Source organism: Opisthocomus hoazin, chromosome Z (genome assembly GCF_030867145.1).
Source record: "Opisthocomus hoazin isolate bOpiHoa1 chromosome Z, bOpiHoa1.hap1, whole genome shotgun sequence".
NCBI lineage: Eukaryota > Metazoa > Chordata > Aves > Opisthocomiformes > Opisthocomidae > Opisthocomus > Opisthocomus hoazin.
This window is the reverse complement of record NC_134454.1, coordinates 9,434,755-9,448,233: the sequence shown is the minus strand read 5'-3', so window position 1 is coordinate 9,448,233 and position 13,479 is coordinate 9,434,755. Positions and strand designations below refer to the sequence as shown.

At 41.1% G+C, this 13,479-nt stretch overlaps 1 protein-coding gene across 2 annotated transcripts in view; it reads left to right on the top strand.

The window, feature by feature from the left end:
- The window catches only part of ZNF366 (zinc finger protein 366), a 37,903-nt gene that overhangs the window by 14,236 nt on the left and 10,188 nt on the right, over window positions 1-13,479 (top strand). For both annotated transcript variants that reach the window (XM_075411245.1, XM_075411246.1), the window contains exons 2-4: window positions 2,416-2,485; window positions 6,679-8,002; window positions 10,108-10,299. In XM_075411245.1, coding sequence (XP_075267360.1) covers window positions 6,707-8,002; window positions 10,108-10,299 — 1,488 coding nt within the window. In that variant the 5' untranslated portion in view covers window positions 2,416-2,485; window positions 6,679-6,706. The remainder of the gene's footprint in view (window positions 1-2,415; window positions 2,486-6,678; window positions 8,003-10,107; window positions 10,300-13,479) is intronic.

Sequence of the window (13,479 nt, the reverse complement as noted above, 5' to 3'; positions counted from 1 at the left end):
CAAAACAGGCAAGATACACTTGAAAATTACAGGTTAAAAACATCCACGTGATTGTTTTCTGACTCTCCAAAATTATGAAATTCCCAAAAGGAAAGGAAATGAAGAATGGAAATATTGCATGACTTCACTCACACACTGGAGGCAGTAGAAAAGAAGTGGAAGAGAGAGAAAAAAGGGGCTTATGGAGGGTTCATGCTGCCATTGAAGGAAACTAGCGGGGAAAATCATAAGGAGGGATCAGATGTGTACTAACTGAAAATACTTAGTTACCAGGAATGGATACTTTCATGTTTTTACAGGTATTCCGGGCATTTTCAAAGTCTGACAAATAACTCAAAGCAGTGTAGATTCAGTAGGGAACACTGCTTCACTGCTGAAATGAGGCAAATTCATCATAGTAAAGCCCCTTCAGCCAGACCCTGAGACAGATGCGATTTTTGTATAAATAGTAAAGGAGTGAAAACTGAGTAAAAAATGTGGTGTATAGTTCAACAGTTGTCTCACTGAATATGTTTAAAACCAAAACTGATTTGGAAGTGTGAACTGAATGAAGGAGATCGCATTAACCCTGTTAAGATAACCATAACCATCTCTGTAGTTAACAGTTTGCAGTCAGCAATTGAAAAAAAACCACCTTCTTGTTCAGTAAGGCTGAAGCTCTCTAACTGCTCAACTTTACCTCAAGAAATGTTGTAGTGTGTCTTTTGTCACTGATCCTCACCACATCCAACATGGAAACAGCTGTTAGATTTCATTCTTTTGTTACAGATGCCAATGTTTCTTGCTCTAAGTGGAGGGCAGAAATGCTCTCTAATAGGGCATGATTTCTACGGTCATACCTGTTCAATTAAACTTGAAATTTCTCTTCCAGCTACAAGAAGCTGTTCAGCCTATTCAGCCACCTCTAGACCTCCTACACTTTCCTCTGTTTCATCTTTTTCTGAAATAGCAAACACAAGTGCAAACCTCTTAATAAAGTAGTCCATTTCCCTTTATCAGAGGGTACATATCACTTTTGCTCATCTTGGTCTCATTTCTAGTTATACCACTGTGTTGCCCAAGAGCAAAATCAGAACCGTAGCAGTCAGTGTTTAAGCTTGAGAGACTTTGTAACCTCACATTTGTACGGCTGGCCTTATTTTTAATCTATAGACAGAAGGCACTTTCATACAGGAAGCAGAATCTTCATTCTGCTGAACTCTAAAGAAGCTTTGCTGTGGACTTCAGTACAGAATATTAACTGGAGACTGTAACAGTGCATATGTTTTTAGAGTGAAAAGTGTGATTTACATACCCGTCTTTATCCCTTGTCTGCAGAAATACGATGAGTGGAAATGAGAAAGTAAACGGTGATTCATATTTTGTACTAACTTCTCTTTCTACTTCATGGAAGTTCACTCAACAACATTACTAGGTGCTGCATAGATATTCTATTTTGGAAATACCTCAATGACTGTCTGCACTCGTAGCCTTCTTTTCTTTTTTTGAAAGTGCAGGGAGAGAGCTTATTCTTAATTCTATTTTTCCAATTAACGTATTTCCAAATATACTTAGTTCCATAAAGAAATAAACTGTGAGGATGCTTGCTTATTCTACAAGAAATTAACTTTTTAATAAGCTCTGGAGTGTTAGTTCAGGGGATTATTTATGTTTAAGTGCCTATACAGCATGGAAACCTCTGTCTCCATGAGCTTTCCAGACCAAGTTTTAAAAACTGAGGAGCTGAAATACTACTGATAAAAGCTAGAATTTTTCATGTCTATCAAGGTTTAAACTAACCTCAATGTTTAGAATGATACACCACTGTTCTACATAGCATTACATTTTAAATACTAAGCGTTGAAAAAACAAGTTTTACAGTGCTTATATAAGAAACAAAAAAGGACCCTAGGAGATATTTAAAACAAAATTCTTTAAATTCACCCCCCTTATTTATTATTGAGTATTAAAATGAGATCAATTACTGCAGAGTCAAATAGAATATAATTATTGGGGAAATGCATTATTAAAAGCTTTAAAATTCTCTACTGAAGTTATTTAATGAAGAAGGGGCTACTCCTTAACCACTCCTTGTATGGTGGTCAAATCTGTAGTCTCTTCTACAGCTTCCTCAGGACTCAAATTTTTATGGAATTAAGTTCTGGTCAAGGTGAAGATCATGCCTCCATTCAGTTAGCGAAGGTTGGCTACCAACATACAAGGAGGTGAGAACACAGACTACATTTAATCTGTCCTCAATTAATTTCCACACCATGGGGTTCGGCAAATTGAGGCGAAAAAAAAACCGAGCAAGATGATCTGTATTTAGACTGTAATTCTGTACTTTCCCTCTCCTTTTAGGTGCTCTTCTGTTGGATTATACAGCACCTCTCTGACTGTGCTTGTCACTGACTGTTTAAATGCTTTCCCTTGTAGGCTTGGTCCCATGACGTGCGTCACCGTGGACAGTGGAGTAAACACATACACTCAGTGAAAGCAGCCAAAGGTTAGTAGTGCAAAGAAATTATTTCTTTTTGGTAATTTCAAGTACTTCTACAGCCTCTGCCATAACTCGGTGTTCCAGAAAGACTGAAGTTTTACATAATACAGGCTGTGGAAGAAACGAGTAACTGGCAGCCAAGAGACAATAGAGCAATTCGACACAACTTGCTGTCACTTCTGTGTATTCTTGGCAGTATTTCAATAATCTAACAAAAGCAGTAAGTAACATAGCTAGGTTCTTGATTGCTGTGGACTTTCTGAGGCATTTTATACTCATATTGCTGGGAAAGAATCAGATTCACAAGAACGAAATACATTTGAGGGACAGGCCTGTAATTTGAAGGGAAGATTTTTGTCTACAGGGAAATTCTATTTTCAAATTGCATGAGTTTAACTTTGCTTAAAATGAGTTTTGAAAAAAACATCTTTCCCTTTTGGAAAAAAGTGGAGTCTTTTTCAGTATTCAGAGGATTCCCTTCCCCTTCTCCATTTTTAATAAGTCAAGCCTTGCACCCAAAGAGTCTCCATGATCTACCTGTTCCTCGTTTTGCCTAAGGAGTTAGGGTGACAAGGATACATAGCAGAATACATACTCCCTAACAATCCTCTCTGATGGAACATACACACTTATACATATTAGATCTAGACGCATACACACACACACAAATAGTGTGTATATGCATGTACACTATTTCCAGTTGATGAGCTATGGACTGAAAGTCACATGCTGGTACAATTATTAGATACTTGCCCCAATTGTAAGCAACTTTTTTTTAGCCTTTTCCATTACCACAGGTGTTTTTTAAGTTTTCAGTTTAGACATCCTACAATTTTTGCTTCAGTTACAACTCCTTCTTTGTGCATTGATTGATCACTTTGCCTGAATTTTCCATCTTCAAGTTTTGTCACTGAGCCTTGGGCTTCACACACTATCTCAAAAATAATTCTACAGTCTACCCTGTTAGAAGGAAGTAATCCATTTGCAAACAGGTTTTTAAGATGCATTGTCTTGTCCACAGCCTAACTAGGTCACAGAGGTGTGCTTTTATGTATCTTTAGAAGCAGGTTTATCCAGCATGGAGCTGCTTGAAAAAGAAACAGGAGTGTCTTTAGTACTCCAACCATCTTTATGCTCTCCACCCAGCGTTTCCAAAAACAGTGTTGTAAATAGCATCAGTATGTCACAGGTGACAGAGGGAAAATATGTCTAGTTTTCCAAACTAACCTCTGCCTGGTTGGACAGATAAGTGAACCCAAACACAAACACTTTCAGAGAAGTGTATCCCTCAGGAGGACTACAAGGATGTCGTGAGGATATGCAGCGAGAAAATTAGAAGGGCCAAGGCCCAGCTAGAACTTCATCTGTCTGCTGCCATAAGAGACAATAGAAAATGTTTCTATAAATACATTTGCAACAAAAGGAGGGCAAAGGAGAATCCCTATCCTTTACTGTAAGCGGGGGGAACATAGTAACAATGATGAGGAAAAGGCTGAGATACTTAATGCCTTCTTTGCCTCAGTCTTTGATAGTCAGACCAGTTGTTCTCAGGGTACCCATCCCCCCTGAGCTGCAGCACAGAGACAGGGAGCAGAATGAAGCCCCTATAACCTAAGAGGAAATGGTTAGTGACCTGTCACACCACTTGGACACACAGAAGTCTATGGGGCTGGGTGGGATCCACCCAAGGGTCCTGAGAGAGCTGGCAGATGTGCTCACCAAGCTCCTTTCTGTCATTTATCAGCAGTCCTGGATAACTGGGGAGGTCCCTGTTGATTGGAAGATAGCAAATGTGATGCCCATCTACAAAAAGGGCTGGAAGTAGGATCCAGGCAAATACAAGTCTGTCAGTCTGACCTCAGTGTCAGGAAAGGTTAAGGGGCAGATTATCTCGAGTGCCATCACACAGTGTGTACAGGACAGCCAGGTGATCAGGCCCATTCAGCTTCAGTTTATGAAAGGCAGGTCCTGCTTGACTAACCTGCTCTCCTTCGATGACAAGGTGACCCACTTAGTGGATGAGGGAAAGGCTGCGGATGTTGTTTACCTGGACTTTGGTAAAGTCTTTCACACTCTTTCCCACAGCATCTTCCTGGAGAAACAGGTTGCTGATGACTTGGATGGGTGTACTCTTTGCTGGGTAAAAAACTGGCTGGGTGGCCAGCTCCAAAGGGTGGTGGTGAACAGAGTGAAATTCAGCTGGTGGCTAGTCACAAGTAGTGTTCACCAGGGTTCAGTATCGGGGCCAGTTCTGTTTAACAATCTGGACAAGGGGGTGGAGTACATCCTCAGTAAGTCTGCAGATGACATTAAGTTGGGCGTGAGTGTTGATCTGCTCTAGGGTAGGAAGGCTCTGCAGAGGTATCTGCACAGGCTGGATCAATGGGCTGAGGCCAATCATATGAGTTTCAACACGGCCAAAAGCCAGGTCCTGCACTTGGGTCTCAACAACCCCATGAAATGCTACAAGTTTCAGGAAGAGTGGCTGGAAAGCTGCCTGGCGGAAAAGGATCTGGGGGTGCTGGCTGACAGCTGGCTGAGCATGAGCCAGCAGTGTGCTCAGGTGGCCAAGAAGGCCAACAGCATCCTGGCTTGTATCAGGAATCGTGTGGCCAGCAGGAGTAGGGAGGTGATTGTGACCCTGTACTCAGCACTGGTGAGGCTGCACATCGAGTACTGTGTTCAGTTTTGGGCCCCTCACTACAAGAATGACACTGAGTTGCTGAAGTGTGTCCAGAGAAGGGCAACAAAGCTGGTGAAGGGTCTAGAGCACAAGTCTTATGAGGAGCGGCTGAGGGAACTGGGCCTATTTAGTCTGGAGAAGAGGAGGCTGAGGGGAGACCTTCTTGCTCTCTACAACTACCGGAAAGGAGGGTGGAGTGAGGCAGGTGTTTGTCTCTTCTTCCAAGTAACAAGTGACAGGACGAGAGGAAATGGCCTCCATTGCACCAGGGGAGGTTTAGATTGGATATTAGGAAAAATTTCTTCATCAAAAGGGTTATCAAATATTGCAACAGGCTGCCCAGGGAAGTGGTTGAGTCACCATCCCTGGAGGCATTTAAAAGACATGTAGACATGGTGCTTAGGGACATGGTTTAGTGGTGGACTTGGCTGTGCTAGGTTAACAGTTGGAGTTGATGACCTTAATGGTCTTCCAACATAAACGATTCTGTCATTTTATGATTCTAGAGAGCCAAGGCAAAAGGTGGCAGCCTTCTTCAAGATGAACCAAAATTCATAACCAATATTTCAGATAAACCGCACATTCAGGAGACGATCCCTGTATAATCAGTGGAACATAAAATTTTGCCAGAAGAAAATTATTAATCTCCCTTGTCACACTGTACCACTAGAAAGGCTTGAAGCACTCTTAGGTGCAATTACTCTGGAGACATGGGGGGTTGTTGACATTAATTTTGTATTTAGTTTTATAGTGGAGATTTTGCCGACCTATTCAGAAACAAAACCCCCTAGATTAAGTCTATAAAACTGAATGCAATTTGGAGAGTCATTGAATGTTTTTCCTTCCCCAAATCTGCCAGGTAAATATCTCTGGGATTAAAACAAAGAAAATAAATTAATCTCTGCCTTCTTATTACAATACAAAGTGAGAGAAATCCAGGAAACACAGCGCAAAACCTGATGGTACACAGTGTCCTTAGATCACTTGGCTATTGTTTTCTCTCACAGCAGCACATGTTAATGATACAAAAAAGCTTAACGTTTTTTGGCTTTGGCTTTTCATGTCACAACCATAATAAATGTGCACATTACTGTTTGTATTGCCACATCCTTTAGATGCACCGCCAATTTCTAGAGCCTGTGCATGCACAACCAAGGACAGGATTTTGCCCACAAATAGCCTGGCTGAATTAAATTATGCAGAAACATTGCCATACAGATTCAGCTGCAAAGTAATGTGCCATGTTACAGCTCGTTTATGTTGCAAAGACGTTGTATGGGTCAAACTTGATTTAAACCATCAATTCTACCACATGAAGATTAAGGCTTCTTTGTCCTTTAGTAACCAGTTTAATTCTGCTTTAAAAGGCCTTTGTCTTACAGAGGCTTAAGACATCCTTAGTTCCACTTAGTTAAAAAAACCCAACAACCTCTGAAACAGTAAAATGGACAATAAAATGTTAAGCTGAGAAGAACATGAAGAAATAAAGAGATTTGGTTTTTTGTTTGTTTTAAAGAATTTGGCCAACACGGAAAAAATCAAATATGATGAAGAATGAAGAAACAACTTTTACCTTGGATAGTACCCGACCATCTCCCTTCTCCCACTACCTGCAGCCACTGAGCCCTGTTACAAAGCCACACAGAACAACTCCATTTGGTGAAGAATTCAGACCACATCTCTCACATTTCTGCTACAGCCCTCCTTCTCTTGGAGAAATGGAAACATTCCAGGGGTCCTTGGAAGGAGGGTCTCGGAAACGCAAGAGCATGCCAACAAAAATGCCTCCTTCTGTCACCCTTGAGGGTTCCTCGTCACCACCACACAGACCTGAAGATCGCGACATAGGTTCTTCCAGTCTCCCCTTGGTATTCCAACAGCCTGCACAGCCCAAGTACAGTTCCCAGATGATCGATCTCTGCAATTTTGGTTTTCAGTTCTACAGAACTCTGGAGCACTTTGGAGCTAAGTCCATTAAGCAAGAACCAGTGAAGCCTAACATCGCATGGCCCAGTAGCCCAGCATTCATGCAGGCTCCTTACCCTTATTATCCTAAAGTCCACCCTGGCTTAATGTTTCCATTTATTGTGCCGCCAAACTTTCATTTCAGGAACCCTTTTCAAATGAAGAGACCTCCAGACCCACCCTTCAGGAGGGCTGAACTAAGAGAAAGTGGTGAAAATAAACAGAAAGTGGAAAGAGTAGATGTCAACCTTCAGATAGATGACAGTTACTATGTTGATGTTGGGGGTGAACAGAAACGCTGGCAATGTCCCATGTGTGAGAAGTCCTATACATCCAAGTACAATTTGGTCACCCATATCTTGGGGCACAGTGGCATTAAGCCACATGCTTGCACCCGATGTGGCAAGCTTTTCAAGCAGCTAAGCCACTTGCACACACATATGTTGACACACCAGGGCACCAGGCCACATAAGTGCCAGGTGTGTCACAAGGCTTTCACTCAAACCAGTCACCTTAAGAGACACATGATGCAACACAGTGACATCAAGCCTTACAACTGCAGGATCTGTGGCAGAGGTTTTGCCTACCCCAGCGAGCTGAAAGCACATGAGTCTAAGCACGAGAGTGGCCGTGAGAACATTTGTGTGGAGTGTGGTCTCGACTTCCCAACCCTGGCCCAGCTGAAGAGACACTTAACAACCCACCGTGGCCCTATACAGTACAACTGCACTGAATGTGATAAGACCTTCCAGTACCCAAGTCAGCTGCAGAACCACATGATGAAGCACAAAGACATCCGCCCGTACATCTGCACTGAATGCGGCATGGAGTTTGTGCAGCCTCATCATCTGAAGCAACACTCCCTAACTCACAAGGTAAGCCAGCACGGATTGGGTGCTCACCTCGCATTGGTAAGCAGCACAAGGATTACAGGCTACTGAAGATATGTGTATTTACCTCCTCGGAGAGAAGGTAATCTGTTTATGGAGCTGGTCCTTTGCCAGCTGGAGAGTTTTATGTAGAGCAAAAGCCCCAGCAGCACTGGCAGTTACAGAAGCTAGATGCCTCTGTCAGCCTTAAGAAAGTACACACAAAACCCACTTTGTAACAAACAGGAGTTCAATTAATCCACCTATATTACTTCCCCAAACCGTATTCACATCTCTCAGTTTCTGGGTTTTATTTTCAGAATGACCTTCTGTAACACAGTGTGATTCTGTAGAGCTATATAACCCCCGAAATTTTAACAGAAATTTTCTACAGAAAACCAGTTCTATTGCTTTGCTCCTTTAATTGGAAAGTGTGTGGATTTGCAGCAGGCTGTATGTATGTGGCAAAAGAAAGTATATTATTACTCATCAGATTTTGAAGAATCATTATAATGAGACATTCAGGGGAAAAAAAAAATGCCTAAGAAAAATTCCCCTTTGTACATAAGTTATCCAAAGTGCCAGTTAATAAAAGTGGACAAGCAGGACCGTCATCCCAGCCAATTCTTATCAAGTGGAAGTCTTGCCACTGCTGACAGCAATGACAGCAGAGTCAGTTTATGCTAGGAGTGGGCTTTGGAAGACATCCAGAAACATCACTTTCAAAAATAGGAAAAATGTAACTGTTCTGCTCAAGAATGTCTGAAATTGGCTCATCCAGCTTTACAAAAATGTTAAGACAAGTATAAACCCCTTATATTTTATAAAAATTTGCTTCCAGTTTTGCATATTTTTCCTTTAACACTTTTTATATGAAAAACATTAAAAATACAGAAGCTGCAGCATTTCAGTCTTATATCTTCTTTTAAAATCCAACAACCTCTACTTCCACATTTGCTTTTTCTTCCCTACTACATGATTATAATTTCTGCTCTTTCCAGAGATTCCCTGATCTTCGGATTTACCATGCAAAGTTCTACTAATTTAAGCCTTGGTAGTTTTTTGTCACAGGAAATGCAATGCTCCTGAGTCTTTGGAGAGCTTCTGCTTCTTTGTCCACAGCTGCAGGTGGATTCAGCTGTGAACATAATTAACAGTGCTTAGCTGCCCAAATGCAGCCTCACAGCAGATAAGCAGACACTTAAAGCCACTGCTGGTGTTCACAGTTTTAGCTTTGCAATTAACTGTGAAAACTACCAACTGGCACTGAAAGTGGAGATTGTTTCAAGTCTTCTTTGTAATGGGGGCCTGCGGGAGGAGTAATTCCTCTCAGCACTTTGCCAGTAAATCCTCCTTACCTTCAGCAAGCTATACTCAAGCTCTGAAAGTGTTCATTAGTAAATTCATTGATTTTCATAACATATAAATGACTTTTTGAGGAGCTGGCAGTTAGATCGCATGGGTGCAAGCAAGAATGTTGAACCATGCTTTTGTAAATTGACAAGATGGCATAAAAGGTGCTAGAAATGCTCTGTAGACACCAGATAAGGTGAGATCACTCCATTCGTGTTAGTGCAAGTCCCACTACGAGTGACCAGTTTTTTCTCTTCATTGAATGTAATATGTATATCCTTATTTGGTGACATCATTTGTTACTTCAGATTATGTACTGTAGCTTTCTTCAAAACAGGGCTATGCCTTTTTCAGCAGTCAATGGCATGCTATTGTCAAAGGCCAGCACCACTTCTTTCTTGACTTTTATTCTTGGTCACTTTTGACCAATACTTTACATAAGCGGCAGAGTAGGACAGAGGATCTCTGCTACTGACTATGTGTCATTGATTTGTAAACTTAGTGATGGAACCAAAACTAGTTATTTCATTAAGCTTACATCTTGTTTTCTTTCTCTGCTTCTCAGATTCTTATAAGAACTTGCCAGGAAAAAAATACAAAGGCATTTATTGATTGAGCAAATGATGTTAAAAGTGATGTAATTTATTACCTGCTTTGTTAATGCAGAATGAACAATTCATATATTGCTGTTCTGAAGATGAAACGATCTAGAAAATTTTCCTTCTGCAGATTTTTCTGACTTATTTCTTTTCTCACAGGGTGTGAAAGAGCACAAATGTGGAATTTGTGGCCGGGAATTTACTCTGCTGGCCAACATGAAGCGACATGTCCTGATCCACACCAATATCAGAGCCTATCAATGCCATTTGTGCTTCAAGAGCTTTGTGCAAAAGCAGACTCTCAAGGCCCACATGATTGTTCACTCTGATGTCAAACCCTTTAAATGCAAGGTAAGTACATTTGCTGGCAGAGGCAATAACCCACTGGATATATCTGTGATATTATCATCTTACAATATGGTAGAATTAGAAGAATAAGACTTGTTAACACACACTGCAGTTGCATTTAAATTAGCATAAATCAACCTGTTTTTTTTTCTTTATCCAGGTTCTTCTTATGTAGCACAAAATAATGGGGGTAAATATCTGAGGTTTACTCCTTTCCCCTTCAATATCAGTAACTTTCATCCTCAAATATTTTTTCTGCTTTGTGAACATTTAAATGCCATGGTGGTTTGACGACAATAAACATAGGTGGAATTTGCTTAGTACAGTCATCCAAACAGAAGACTAAGTGCTTAATAGCTTGAAACACTGACTAAAAACAGATCAAGTCATGCACCCCGCAGAGGACTGTGGAAAAGCAGCAACCACCACTTCACACAGTGGTGCTATGTGACAGTTCAGGGCAGGACTCAAAGAAAGCCACTGCAATATACAACTCCAGAAGTGATTTGAATGGGCCAAGTGTAATTAACAGACTGAAATTCAGGGCAGGACATCAATATCCTAAAAATCCAGCCTCTGAGACCACCTGGTCTTTTTCAGATCCTGTGCAAATTCCAGTTTGCTCTCTCCCTCCAGCACATTGGAGGTTGGCATTCCCTTTCCATCCTCTCTTCTCCTTCCTCCCTCCCCATACACCTTTGAGGCTTTGGCTTTCTTGACCGTGCTCATCTCTAATATCTTCCTTCTGAATTATTCATGTTTATATCCTTACTCAGTATTGGACATTACATCTGTTCCTTTTGCTGCCTATCTGGTGCATTACTGTAGCCATACCTTGTGAAGTTAAAGGCTGTAGGTTTTATTCCCACTTTGATCTGGTCTAAGAGGGCTATAAATACAGAGTGGAGTGTATTACCCGGTTTACGCCTAAGTAACTGAAGATTGATCTGGAAGCAATTTCTAGAACTCTTTCATCCAACATCTTTATGGAGTTAGATATTTTCTTAAACGGAATGTTTCATCAAGAGGCAGAGCTGGATGGAAAATTTTAAGTGGAATTATTGTCTCTTGAAAAATGGCAAACCTCAAAATGTCTTAGGAAAATACATAACTGTGATAATTTTAATAGGAAAAAGTAAAAATCAGTCTTACTTCCTCATTTTGCTTTGATAACTGAAACATTTTGCCTTGAAAAAATAACAGCAAAGACTTTCAACTTTAGCATTTTGTTTCCTTTTAATTTATGTCCTATTAAAATGTTATTTTGTATACTAGGACTTCTGTTATTCTATATTCATAAAATAATTTCTGTTACTGAAATGCTTGGGTAGTTCCACGCCAAGTCTGCTGGAGACTTCCACTGTTCGAGAACACCCGCAAACCTGTCTTTTTGTTCCCATTTGGTCAAAGTCTTCCTCTGACCTTCCAAATTTCAGAAAAGAAACTCAATTATTTGATCAGCTGTTCTGGACGCAGTATCTGGACCCACACTGTTTTTTAGGTATGTGCAGATCAGCTGGAAGTTTATGTTCAGGTTAGAGTTTGATGATGACAGACTATTAAAACTTGGAGATGGCAATAGTTTGAACCGAGAACTGAAGTACCACCAGTATGTTTTCCAGACAGTAACAAAAGCTTAACAGGAACACCTGTTTTTCTTATTTTTTTACTTTTCTGTCCCCACCCAATGTTCCTAAGACGAAAGAAACAAGTAAGCACAGTGAACCAGTTTCCCCTGCGGCTGAAGGGGTATGGATCAACATCAGCCCCCCTGAACGGAGTGGAGATCGTAGCAATAAGCAAAGGGAGAATCAGAAACTGCTCTTTGACGTTAGGAACATCCCTTGTCTTTCTGGCAGAGCACTTGAAAGACTCCAGCAAGTATTTCTGACTGGTATTCAGAGGGTTAAGGCAGTGACCAGATAGCAGCCTTTTGGCACCAAGCTCCTCCTCAGCAGAAGGAAGGATATAGCTGTATGAACAGCCTGCTTAACAATGGCTCACATGTCCCTGGGGAACCGCCTGCAAATAGATTTCATCTTGCTTTCTCTTGTACTTTTCAAAGCTTCCTGTTTTCTCACGGTCCTTTTGGACAGTTTACAGTCTTTCTCCCTCTCCCTCTCTCTTTGAGGAAAGGAACACCCTTCTTATGAAGAAAAAAAACATAGAAGAAGAAGAATGCAAGGGAAAGAGAGCACAGCAGTAGCCTTTCTACTTCACCACATGCAATGGTTTTCTTTACCTTTTTCTCACAGCAAAAGAAAACATGGGGCTTTCCTACGTGTCTAATCACAGCTAAGCACAGACTATCTGAAGTGAAAGAGTAGCAAATAGTTGTCCCTTCTGTTTCCTCATCCAGCTGTAGCCTAGATCTGTGTTTCATTTTTCTCTGGCATCAACTTCTCTGTAGCTTTTAAACACCCGAGCCCGTGCTGCCTTGTTAATTACTGCTTAAAAAAAACAAAAAAAAAAACCCGCTGGAGAGTTCTGAAGGAGTTGCACTGACCGGTGCAAAGGTGCTAATTCTCATCTATGGAGGAAGCTTCTCTGAAATTTACAGTTACTTTTAGTGCTGAAGTGAGCAATGTTTCAGACGTCCAGTAGAGACTGCAACAAAGTTATATCCAGCTCAGCCAAATACATTTTACAGCAGATGTTTTGAACTCCACATTTTTCCCATCTAAAATAATGGGTTTAGATCAGGAGTCAAAACCAAAGAAAATGTGACATGTATGTACTTTGGGAAGAAAGAAAACAGACTGAAAAATCTACAAGAGCAATACTTCACGTGGTGGTTTAGGAAGATGAAAATGTAGTGTTGAACCAATTTAGCTTTTCTAGAAAACTGGGCTAAAGTCCATTTCACCCACCAGTGCAACAAAGTATGTTCAGCAGGCTTGCAGCTGAGGTATTTCTCTCCAGGGCTTGATTTTTATTTTGTCTAAAGTTGACAGTTTGACAAAAGGCCCACAAGTAAACCATGTTGTCCCTGTTATCCCAAAATCTCTTACATGACCTTCGCATCTCCCTGAGTGCTAAGGTGCTTCTGTGGTGACTTCTGCTGGAGCTCCCTCCCATGCAACTGGCTTAGGGTAATTTTTCACACTCCGCCCGTTAGTGTTTACACCCCTGCCCTGTCACAGAGAAAGAAAATCTTGTACACCTTCCTAGTTTGGTCTGCAG